At 45.4% G+C, this 13,234-nt stretch overlaps 1 protein-coding gene across 8 annotated transcripts in view; it reads right to left on the bottom strand.

Moving 5' to 3' along the window:
- Positions 1-13,234, bottom strand: part of ADGRB2 (adhesion G protein-coupled receptor B2) — a 441,157-nt gene that overhangs the window by 132,615 nt on the left and 295,308 nt on the right. For all 8 annotated transcript variants that reach the window (XM_075853159.1, XM_075853161.1, XM_075853162.1 and 5 more), the window contains one exon: positions 10,342-10,428. In XM_075853159.1, coding sequence (XP_075709274.1) covers positions 10,342-10,428 — 87 coding nt within the window. The remainder of the gene's footprint in view (positions 1-10,341; positions 10,429-13,234) is intronic.

Here is a 13,234-nt window from a genome sequence, read left to right as displayed (position 1 = left end):
TAGTCGGTAAGCCAGGGTCGGTATGGAGCAGGATCAAAAATAGCAGGAGCTGTAGCTGGGCCAGGAACCACAAGGAAGGAAACAAAAGCAATAACAAGCACCGAGGGACAGGAAGTGCCGGCTTAAATAGACCGAGGGCGGGAGCTAGCTGAGTCTGGCCAGGTTACGATAGGCTCTCCCACTCCTAAGCCTGCCAGCCTGAATGGTGGAAGCAGGAGTCAGTCTCAGGGATGTATTCTCAGGTGCTGACTGATTAGTTCTGGGAGTTAACCCCGCAGTGCCTGGCAGATCCTTTACAGTACCCCCCCTTTTATGAGGGGCCACCGGACCCTTTCTAAGTGGACCTGGCTTACTGGGGAAACGCAGGTGGAACCTCCTGACCAATACCCCAGCGTGAACATCCCGGGCGGGTACCCAAGTCCTCTCCTCGGGCCCGTATCCTCTCCAATGGACCAGGTACTGGAGGGAGCCTTGGACCATCTTGCTGTCCACAATCCTGGCCACCTCGAATTCCACCCCCTCCGGGGTGAGGATGGGAACAGGAGGTCTCCTCGAGGGAGCCAAGGACGGGGAGCAGCGTTTGAGGAGGGAGGCATGAAACACGTCGTGTATCCGAAAAGACGGGGGTAACTCCAGCCGGAAGGAGACAGGATTGAGGACCTCAATGACCTTATACGGCCCAATAAACCGGGGAGCAAACTTCTTGGACGGAACCTTGAGACGCAAGTTCCTAGACGACAACCACACCAGATCCCCGACCATAAACAGGGGGTTAGCAGAACGTTTTTTATCAGCCTGAGTTTTTTGTACGCTCTGGGACGCCTCTAGGTTTTTCTGAACCTGGGCCCAGACTGTGCACAGTTCCCGATGAACGACCTCTACCTCAGGATTGTTGGAACTACCAGGTGAAACGGAGGAGAACCGTGGATTAAACCCAAAATTACAAAAAAAAGGAGAGACCCCAGACGAGTTACTGACCCGGTTATTAAGGGAAAATTCGGCGAGGGGAATGAAAGAGACCCAATCAAATTGACAGTCAGAGACAAAACACCTTAAGTATTGTTCTAGAGACTGATTAGTCCTCTCCGTTTGGCCATTGGTTTCAGGATGGAAGGCAGAGGAGAAGGACAGATCAATCCCCAACTTCATACAGAAGGCTCTCCAAAACAATGAAACAAATTGTACCCCTCTGTCCGAAACAATATTGACAGGGACCCCATGGAGACGCAGGATGTGTTTGACAAACAAGGTAGCCAACGTTTTGGCGTTGGGTAGTTTCTTGAGGAGCACAAAGTGGCACATCTTACTGAAGTGGTCCACCACCACCCACACCACCGACTTGCCTTGGGATGGAGGCAAATCGGTGATAAAATCCATGGAGATATGTGTCCAAGGTCTCTGGGGAATGGGCAACGAACGCAGTAAGCCCGCTGGTCGGGACCTGGGAGTCTTGGACCTAGCACAAACCTCACAAGCGGCGACGTAGGCCTTAACGTCTTTAGGCAACCCAGGCCACCAATAATTTCTGGTAATGAGGTGTTTGGTACCCAGGATGCCTGGATGGCCAGATAGTGCGGAGTCATGATTTTCCCTAAGTACCCTTAGCCGGAATTGCAGGGGAACAAACAGCTTGTTCTCAGGAAGGTTCCCGGGAGCTGCACCTTGATCAGCAGCAATTTCAGAGACTAAATCAGAATCGATCGAGGAAATGATTATACCTGGAGGCAAAATACAAGCAGGATCTTCCTCCGAAGGAGGGCTGGCCATGAAGCTACGCGACAGTGCATCAGCCTTAATATTTTTAGACCCAGCCCTATAGGTAACCAAAAAATTGAATCTGGTAAAAAATAACGCCCATCGAGCTTGTCTCGGGTTTAGCCTCCGGGCAGATTCTAGGAACACCAGATTCTTGTGGTCGGTAAGGACCGTTACCTGGTGCCTAGCCCCCTCCAGGAAGTGGCGCCACTCTTCAAATGCCCATTTAATGGCTAAGAGTTCGCGGTTGCCAATATCATAGTTACTTTCAGTTGGCGAAAACTTCCTGGAGAAGTAGGCACAGGGGCGGAGATGGGTGAGGGACCTGGTACCCTGGGACAAGACAGCCCCCACTCCCACCTCAGATGCGTCAACTTCCACGATAAATGGCTCCATTTGGTTGGGCTGAACCAGCACCGGGGCCGAGACAAAGCACTTCTTAAGGACCTCAAAAGCCTGGACAGCCTCAGGAGGCCAGTGGAGGAGATCAGCACCTTTGCGAGTGAGGTCCGTAAGGGGCTTAGCGATGACCGAGAAGTTAGCAATAAATCTCCTGTAATAATTAGCAAACCCCAAAAAACACTGTAACGCCTTCAGGGAGGCAGGTTGGACCCATTCCGCCACAGCCTGAACCTTGGCAGGGTCCATGCGGAATTCATGAGGAGTGAGGATTTGACCCAAAAATGGAATCTCCTGTACCCCAAACACACATTTTTCGGTTTTGGCAAACAGTTTATTTTCCCGAAGGACCTGGAGCACCTTCCTGACATGCTCCACGTGGGAGGACCAGTCCTTGGAAAACACCAGTATGTCATCAAGGTACACTACCAGAAAAATCCCCAGGTAATTTCTCAAAATCTCATTTATGAAATTCTGGAAGACCGCAGGGGCATTACACAACCCAAAGGGCATGACGAGGTATTCGAAATGGCCTTCGGGCGTGTTAAACGCAGTCTTCCACTCATCCCCCTCTTTGATGCGAATAAGGTTATACGCCCCCCGTAGATCCAATTTAGAAAACCATTGGGCCCCCTGAACCTGATTAAAGAGATCCGGAATCAAAGGAAGGGGATACTGGTTCCTTACCGTGACCTTATTCAGGCTACGGTAGTCAATGCATGGCTTAAGACCACCATCCTTCTTCCCCACGAAGAAGAAGCCAGCACCTACCGGAGAAGAAGAGGGACGAATGTAACCCTTGGCCAGGGATTCCTGGATATACACTCTCATAGCTTCACGTTCGGGACAAGAAAGATTAAATATCCTACCCTTAGGAAGCTTAGCTCCTGGTACCAATTCGATAGCGCAATCGTATTCTCTATGAGGAGGTAACACTTCGGAGGCCTCCCTAGAGAAAACATCAGCGAAGTCCTGAACAAACTCGGGTAGCGTATTCGCCTCCTTAGGGGGAGAAATAGAATTAACAGAAAAACATGACGTACAACATTCATTACCCCATTTGGTTAGCTCCCCAGTATTCCAGTCAAACGTAGGATTATGCAACTGCAACCAGGGAAGACCTAGCACCAAATCGTACGATAATCCCTGCATCAACAGTACAGAGCATTGCTCCAAATGCATGGAGCCAACAAGGAGTTCAAAAACAGGGGTATGCTGTGTAAAATAACCATTAGCAAGAGGAGTGGCGTCGATACCCACTACCGGGACAGGTTTAGGCAAATCAATAAGAGGCATAGCAAGGGACATAGCAAATTCCACAGACATGATATTAGTAGAGGACCCTGAATCCACGAAAGCACTGCCGGTAGCAGACCTACCACCAAAAGAGACCTGAAAGGGAAGCAAGATCTTAGTACGTTTCATATTTACGGGAAATACCTGTGCGCCCAAGTGACCTCCCCGATGATCACTTAGACGCGGAAGTTCTCTGGCTGCAACCTTACGCTTAGGACAGTTGTTCACTTGATGCTTGTCGTCCCCACAGTAGAAGCAGAGACCATTCTTCCTGCGGAATTCTCTACGTTGTTGGGGGGACACGGAGGCCCCGAGTTGCATAGGTATCTCTGAATCTTTCGGGGAGGAACGAAGCAACGGAGCTTCGGGAGGCATCATGGGGGAGTCGGAGGAGAAAACACATAAACGTTCACGTTGTCGTTCCCTGAGACGTCGGTCAAGTCGTATCGCTAAAGCCATAACCTGGTCTAGGGAGTCAGAAGAGGGATAGCTAACTAGCAGGTCTTTCAGGGCATTCGACAGACCCAACCTAAACTGGCACCTTAAGGCAGGGTCATTCCACCGAGAAGCTACGCACCACTTCCGAAAGTCAGAGCAATACTCTTCAACAGGTCTCTTACCCTGACTTAAGGTCACCAGCTGACTCTCGGCAAAGGCAGTCCTGTCAGTCTCGTCATAAATAAGTCCGAGAGCAGAAAAGAAACAATCAACGGAGGAAAGTTCAGGGGCGTCAGGAGCCAAGGAGAAGGCCCACTCTTGGGGCCCTTCCTGGAGCCGGGACATAATTATACCCACCCGCTGGCTCTCAGAACCTGAGGAATGAGGCTTTAAACGAAAGTAAAGCCTACAACTCTCCCGAAAGGAGAGAAAAGTCCTCCGGTCCCCTGAGAACCGGTCGGGCAACTTGAGGTGGGGTTCAAGAGGTGCGGTGCGGGGAACTACCAGGGTAGCATCAGGCTGGTTGACCCTCTGAGCCAGGGCCTGGACCTGTAGGGAGAGACCCTGCATTTGCTGAGCCAGGGTCTCACGGGGATCCATAGTGGTGTCAGGGACCAGGGGTAGACTAGGTATGGGCTTGTTATTATGTAACGGCAGGGGGTAGGGAGACGGACAAGTGAGCCCTAATCTACCCGCCACTCTGTCCCTGCCTACTTGCAACGACCCGCCCTAGGCGACGGGGTACAACTGGGCGGCGGTCCCTGCGCTCAGTAAGTGCACGACAAACACGACAAACATACAAGGAACACAAGCAAGGAAAAGGGGCCGTTGCCCACGGCAACACCGTGAGCAACCAGAGTGGTGAACGAGCCGAGTCAAGCCAGGAGTGTGCGAGGTACAAAACGAAAAGCAGAAGAGTAGTCGGTAAGCCAGGGTCGGTATGGAGCAGGATCAAAAATAGCAGGAGCTGTAGCTGGGCCAGGAACCACAAGGAAGGAAACAAAAGCAATAACAAGCACCGAGGGACAGGAAGTGCCGGCTTAAATAGACCGAGGGCGGGAGCTAGCTGAGTCTGGCCAGGTTACGATAGGCTCTCCCACTCCTAAGCCTGCCAGCCTGAATGGTGGAAGCAGGAGTCAGTCTCAGGGATGTATTCTCAGGTGCTGACTGATTAGTTCTGGGAGTTAACCCCGCAGTGCCTGGCAGATCCTTTACAGATACCTTTGATTTTGTAAGATCATGTTGTACTTTGAATTTTAACATTAATCATGTTAAATGTTATATAAATGCTTTGAGCGCACACATTCATTGCTTGACAACGCCTTCAATGGGAAGGTGAAACGTTGCCTGTATGTTGGGTGAATAAACTTTTTTTAATTATGAAAGAGCATTCACACCTTGCAATACTGCGTCAGCATATTACCACGTTGATGCCTCTTACATCTGTTTCGTTCTTCATTTCCCATGGATTTCTGAATAGAATCCATACCTTTTGGAAGCTTGCAGATAACAAAAGCCTTTTCCTAAAGTAGTGACATGGCTGCTATCATATGACAACCGAAAAGTGAGCACCTGACCTTTTGTCTTATGGGTTAAGAATCCCAACATGGCTTATTCCTTATAATGAGATATTTGACCAGAACACGTTTCCCTTGCTGTTCCATCAGCAGGCAAAAGGTCAGCAGTTCATGGTAAATCGTACCAGGGCTCGATGGCCTCTTGGTTTCCTGTCACATCTCTTGGTTTCCCGTCACTCACTCCCCTTAACTCCTGTCAGCAGCATGTCAGTCTTTAATGTCAAACTCACCTGGTTGTAAATCTGAATTGGTTTAGCAGTAAATAGTATGGGACTTGTAAATCATGCTTAAAGTGGGATGTGGTGACATAACAGCTTGCAGTTCTAGAATATTGCGCTACTAAAATCTATAAAAATATCCAGAGACAGTTTGGCCTTCTATACATTTTTTATGGCCAAACCAAATGAAACCTGGCTATTTTGGTTTTGGTACAGACTCTGTCAGGTTGCTCTGTGGATAAAAGGAGACTGTTAAAGTAATGGTCACTTTGCATGTCCCTACGTATTAATTATTATTACATTGATTTCAGTCTCGATATAATAATATATTTTCTGTATAACACACATTTACCTGTTAACAATTTTAAGTTTTAAGTGTATCTCCAGCTTTGAACACAATTTTACACTCACATTTATATGCTTTTCGTACTCGCATTATGTATTTTGCACTTATCAGCCTTTATTACAGTCTACGTCTGCTTGCACCGTTCTGCTGGTTGTCATTGGAAACGGTCGACACGTCTGTTCTCAAAAACATTCCTAATAGCAAGCTTCGCTCCTACAATGTCTTGGCACAGTTCGTTTTTCCTACATTAGATTGTTGTACAGTGAATTGGTGTAAGGATGTCACATTCCAGAAGGCGAATTATTAAGTGCAGGAGGTTTGCAGACACTGAACCAGCAAGAAAAGCTGGGCAATTTCAGCTCTGAAGCCTGCAGAATTGTGAATGCAGCTTTAGACTATAATACAGGGTGTAATTCTAGATCATTATGACTTAAGTAAAGCAATGTTTACAAAGTTACTCACCTTTGAAAGGGGTTGTTTCATCAGTAGATGAGAATAGGGAAACCACCACCAGCCAGACATGTAGTTTTACATGGCAGACATTCTGATGCATGACCCTCCATGTAACACATGCATATATTGCCAAAAGGGAACCGCTCTTAAATTGCAGTTATCCATTCTGGCTACTAGAGAAGGGTCCTGAATGGGGGACCCCCATATATGACCTTCCCAAATAAGAGTAGCTATTTAAGTAGATTAATTCTATATAAAACTATAAAATTGTGTTTAAAAGTGAGCATATGAATTAATCTCTCCTTTTCTAAATTACAAGTGGCAGGAGGTTAAACCCTTAGTGCATGTGAGCTCTGTCAATATGGCCTGGGCTTAAGAGCTGAGTCCGCACCATATCCAGTGGGTACCAGCTGTTTTATACAGCTAGCACCCGACTGCAATCGCCTGGATCAGAGATAACTAAATTTAACTCCTCAGATACCACGGTTCATAGCGAGGGGGCGCCAATATGGATGAAGCTAACTCTCTAGAACAAGTCTTAAAGAAGCACTCCGGGTTTGCTTTTTCTGCGCCCCCCCCCTGTATTGCAGTGTATCACCTTTTCCTGTGCTATACTATTAACCCCTTCCCACAAAATGAGGTGCCAGGTACGTCATGGTACAGGTGGTGGTGTATGGAGGGCTCACTCACTCACTCAATAGCGACCGTGGAATTTAAGCCATTAGAAACAGGGGGTAGCCCACTATGACTGCCCATCTGCCCCCCATATCCTGTGGATATGTCATAAATGTCGCTCATGAGAAAACCCCTCTAACTAGTTAAACGGCCAGGAAGAGCGCAATCACTTTTCCTGGCAGTTAGAGAAGCGTGTCAGCTGTAAAACACAGCTGACACCTGCAGTGTATCGAGCAGGCTCAGCGCGTGAGCCCGCTCCAAACATCAACCCCCCCCCCGACACATCATGGGTCGGGAAGTGGTTAAAGGGTAACTAAACATTCATAGTGACATGAAGCAGATGTAGCGGTGTACGGGCCCATAGATTTTCTATTGAGCCCGTACACCACTACATTGTTTTTCGGAAAAAGCCGAACAGAAACTAAGTGCCTCAGCGCTCAAACAAACACTTCTGCCGCTGTGTTTTAGCGATTTGTGGGGGTCTCAGTGCTCGGACCCCCGCCAATAAAAACTCCTGACATACAGTGGAGGAAATAAGTATTTGATCCATTGCTGATTTTGTAAGTTTGCCCACTGTCAAAGTCATGAACAGTCTAGAATTTTTAGGCTAGGTTAATTTTACCAGTGAGAGATAGATTATATATAAAAAAAATCACATTGTCAAAATGATATGTATTTATTTGCATTGTGCACAGAGAAATAAGTATTTGATCGCCTACCAACCATTAAGAGTTCAGCCTCGTCCAGACCAGTTACACGCTCCAAATCAACTTGGTGCCTGCATTAAAGACAGCTGTATTAAATGGTCACCTGTATAAAAGACTCCTGTCCACAGACTCAAATTAATCAGTTTGACTTTAACCTCTACAACATGGGCAAGACCAAAGAGCTTTCTAAGGATGTCAGGGACAAGATCATAGACCTGCACAAGGCTGGAATGGGCTACAAAACCATAAGTAAGATGCTGGGTGAGAAGGAGACAACTGTTGGTGCAATAGTAAGAAAATGGAAGACATACAAAATGACTGTCAATCGACATCGATCTGGGGCTCCATGCAAAATCTCACCTCGTGGGGTATCCTTGATCCTGAGGAAGGTGAGAGCTCAGCCGAAAACTACACGGGGGGAACTTGTTAGTGATCTCAAGGCAGCTGGGAGCACAGTCACCAAGAAAACCATTGGTAACACATTACGCCGTAATGGATTAAACTCCTGCAGTGCCCGCAAGGTCCCCCTGCTCAAGAAGGCACATGTACAGGCCCGTCTGAAGTTTGCAAATGAACATCTGGATGATTCTGAGAGTGATTGGGAGAAGGTGCTGTGGTCAGAAGAGACTAAAATTGAGCTCTTTGGCATTAACTCAACTCGCCGTTTTTGGAGGAAGAGAAATGCTGCCTATGACCCAAAGAACACCGTCCCCACTGTCAAGCATGGAGGTGGAAACATTATGTTTTGGGGGTGTTTCTCTGCTAAGGGCACAGGACTACTTCACAGCATCAATGGGAGAATGGATGGAGCCATGTACCGTCAAATCCTGAGTGACAACCTCCTTCCCTCCACCAGGACATTAAAAATGGCTCGTGGCTGGGTCTTCCAGCACGACAATTACCCGAAACATACAGCCAAGGCAACAAAGGAGTGGCTCAAAAAGAAGCACATTAAGGTCATGGAGTGGCCTAGCCAGTCTCCAGACCTTAATCCCATCGAAAACTTATGGAGGGAGCTGAAGATCCGAGTTGCCAAGCGACAGCCTCGAAATCTTAATGATTTACAGATGATCTGCAAAGAGGAGTGGGCCAAAATTCCATCTAACATGTGTGCAAACCTCATTATCAACTACTAAAAATGTCTGACTGCTGTGCTTGCCAACAAGGGTTTTGCCACCAAGTATTAAGTCTTGTTTGACAAAGGGATCAAATACTTATTTCTCTGTGCACAATGCAAATAAATATATATCATTTTAGCAATGTTATTTTTTTTAATTTTTTTTATATAATCTATCTCTCACTGGTAAAATTAATTTAGCCTAAAAATTCTAGACTGTTCATGTCTTTGACAGTGGGCAAACTTACAAAATCAGCAAGGGATCAAATACTTATTTCCTTCACTGTATCACTATGACATGTCAGAAGTTTATTGAATGTTTAGTTACCCTTTAAGGAAGCAGTCAGGGGGTCTGGCGCAGCCGGGCACCTTGACTGCCTACTATAAGATGCAGGGACTTTTTAGCAAGATTTATTCTTGCTAAAAAGTGTGTCTTATAGTCCACAAAATACTGTAAGTTATGGGTCTTGAAATGCGACGATGGAACAATGGAAATGAAAATACGATAATTGGCTGTGTCCCTAAGGAGTTAAAAGGAGTACTGTTTCTAAAATAGGTTTCTTTATTAACTATTACATATTGTTATTAGTTTTTTTACTGCCTGTCAACATATTTCACATGACAAAATCTATCCACAGAAACATTTTTATCTACAGGTCCAATTCACCTCTCACTAAATATCTTGGTTTTAGAGATTTATTAAATGAAAACTAACTTTTCAAACAACTTACAGTATGTTAATCTTATAGTAAACCTGATATATTTCAACTTTGTAATTTACTTACTGTTAAAATGTAGTCGTTTTATCCATGCAAATTCTGTTTAAAGTTACTGCCAATAGGTGTCTCCCTTCCTGTAATCTGCTGTCCACCCCCTGTTGTCAAGCAAAATCCCTAATTACAAAGCAGAGGAGACGGACTGCAGGAAGTGGATGGGGGGGTGTCTCATCACTGCCCGACTATACATGTCTATGGAGAGGGGAGGGGGCAGGAGGAGGGAGCAGAGAGACTGAGAAAAATAGACACACTGCATAAAAGTGTATGCAGAGGGAAGAGGAGCAGGAGGAGGAAGCAGGAGCAGAGTGAGAAAGACACAGATGTGTTGGTAAGATTTCTATGTCACCCCGGTGCTGGATTTACAGCTACACTGCTCACTACTGCTGTATAATCTCCTCCATGTGGCTGCAGCTTCCATATATGTGACAATACAAGTCATGTAATGGCCAGATAGAGTGTAATTTCTCTTGAATGTACATACTACAGTTTATTCAGAATAGTTAGGTAAGCTTTAAATTATTTTTACTGTTTTAACAGTTATACATAACTCCTAATAAAATGTGGCTTTGTAGGCTTCATCTTACCTGTCTGTGCCATGTATACAGCAGGCTCATCTGCAGATCGTGGCCTCTGGGTTTTAACCTTCTGATTCTCTTCCTGTTCATCATCACCTTAAAAGGGAAAAAAAAAGGTCAATTACTAAGAATATATATTATATTATACATACAAAATTGGAAACTCACTAGTATTTAGCAGGAGACACGTTTGCAATAGGGATTGAAATATCAGTGCCCTTTTGCAATTTTATGAATTCAGACATCTCATAATAGAAAATCAAACTTAAACTAGTGACCTTGAATAGAAAGTAATTCCCCTTAGTTACTTAAGCAACCAAGTAACATACTTTAATGGACAATAGATTCAGCTGATTGAACACAACCAGGCTTGATTGTAGCCAGCCCTGATTCCTCTAATATTCACTATATATTGAACCTTGCCATTAGTAACCACAAAGTTTCTTCAAGGACACTGTACTATAATCAAAGAAAACTCCAGAAAAGATGAGAACATAGTGTGAGTCACTGGAACAGTGTTGAGTCTGCTAAGGAGTAACTGGTGCGCCAAACTACTGCATGGGCAGAGCAACAACTCAGACATAGGGTTGTCACGATACCAGAATTTGGACTTCGATACCAATTCTTAGGCCAGATTCACACGAGCATGTTCAGTCCGTGATATACGGTCCGCAGGTCGGCCGCATTTCCCGGACTGAGCACACTGCAGGGAGCTGGGCTCTTATCGTCATCGTTATCTATGACGCTAGGAGTCTCTGCCTCTCCGCGGAACAACTGTCCCGTACTGAAAACATGTTTTCAGTACATGATAGTTTTCCCGCAGTGAGGCAGTGACTTCTAGAGTCATAGATAACGATGACGATAAGAGCCCAGCTCCCTGCAGTGTGCTCAGTCCGGGAAATGCGGCTGACTTGCAGACCGTATATCACGGACTGAACACGCTCGTGTGAATCTGGCTTTAGAGTAGTATTCCGATACTCGATACCAAAACGATACTTTGCCAACAATAAAAATCCCACAAAAATGTCCTTCCGTTTTCTGATGTGAGGCACATGGTGTTATCAATTTTGAACCTCCATGTGCCTCACATTAATTGTAATTGACCCCATCATGTACCTCACACATTAACCCAATGTTGTCCATTATGACTGCGCAAGCTACTTGATGGGATCACTTACTATAATTATAATGGGCAACATTGGGTTAATCTGTGAGGGAAATGATGGGGGTAATTAATATTAGACCTTATACACATGGCTGCGTTTGGTACGTAATATACGCACCATATGTTGCCCGCATAATCTGGACCGAACACAGTTCAGGAAGCCAGGCTCCTCGCATCAGTTATCTATGATGCTAGGAGTCACTGCCTCCCCGTGGGAATACTGTCCCGTACTGAAAACATGATTACAGTATGGGACAGTATTCCCACGAGGAGGCAGTGACTCCTATCATCATAGATAATTGATGCTAGGAGCCCGGCTTCCTGATCTGTGTTTGGTCCGGGATATTGGGCGACATACGGTACGTATATTACGTACCAAACACAGCCATGTGAATAAGGCCTAATATTAAGTAACCCCATCATTTCCCTCACAGATTAACCCAATGTTGCCCATTATAGTAAGAGATCCCATCAAGTACTTCGATTACACAGTCATAATGGACAACATTGGGTTAATGTGTGAGGTACATGATGGGGTTAATTACAATTTATGTGAGGCACATATAGGTACTAAATTCATAACACCACACATTAATAATAAATGACTTCATCATTTCCCTCACATAATGGCAACATTGGGGTTAATGTGGGTTACATTAGCCCCAATGTTCCTCAATGCTGGCTGCAAAAAATTACAAGTGCCAACTCTAGTGCCTTTTTTTAAGCTTTTGCTAAGCTCTAACTAATACCTGCCTGGCGCTGGTCCGTCAACTACACTGCAGCGAGGGGTGATTCCACACCAGTGGCGTGAGCGACACAGGCACGTGATGGACAAATTCCGCTGTGGATTTTGCCGCGAGTTTAAGGCAAATCCACAACTGATTTGTTGCGAAATCAACATAGGAAACATGCAAATTTTATTGCGGATTTAGATGCGGATTTGCTGATGATTTCAGCCTTTGCTTTCCAAAGGCTGAAATCTACAATCAAAATCCTCTGCTTTTCTGCAACAGACTGAGCATGCTGCAGATTTGAAAATCCGCAACATACTCTGCTTTTGCTGCATATTTTTTTTCACTACATGTGGACTGGGTGCTGAAAATGACATACACTTGTATTGTGCTGTAAACTGCTGCAGATTTGCAATGCGGTACATACCCCTAGAGTACCCACACAAATAGCAAGTTTATTGCAGATTTTCCACAGTATATGCACAGCATTGCTACAACAAAATCTGCACTGAAGTAAAATTCTGCAGCAAATGGCAATTGTTGCAGAATTTGCTGCGATTACGCTGGGTATTCACAGCAAATTTTGCAAGATGATACTATGCCATGGCAATTTGTCCCAGGTATTCCCGGCTGGTGTTTGCTAAGGCTGCCTCCTGTGACGACATTTCATCACAATTGACCATTACAGGCTGCAGTGATCACATGTAATTAAATGTCATCATAGAAGGCATTCTAGGCACACACCGGCCGGAAGAGCAAGGACATGTTTCCATGGAAGCGCCATTATAGGTCAGTATCCCCTTTTTTTTCGTCGGGCCAATTTACGTAGCGAACAATCCGGATGAATATCCACACACCATTTGGTGCAAATATTTGGCAAGATTTTCCTGCGTGCTTTGGGTCGTATACGCTGTAAACTTTTCTGTGGAGGTGAAATTTATCAATTTTATTTTTTTTGCAAATATTAAGTTTAAATCCTTTTATTTCTGTAACACAGCAGATATTA

The sequence above is a fragment of the Rhinoderma darwinii genome, chromosome 2 (assembly GCF_050947455.1).
Source record: "Rhinoderma darwinii isolate aRhiDar2 chromosome 2, aRhiDar2.hap1, whole genome shotgun sequence".
NCBI classification, from domain to species: domain Eukaryota; kingdom Metazoa; phylum Chordata; class Amphibia; order Anura; family Rhinodermatidae; genus Rhinoderma; species Rhinoderma darwinii.
This window is presented reverse-complemented; position numbering and strand designations above follow the sequence as displayed.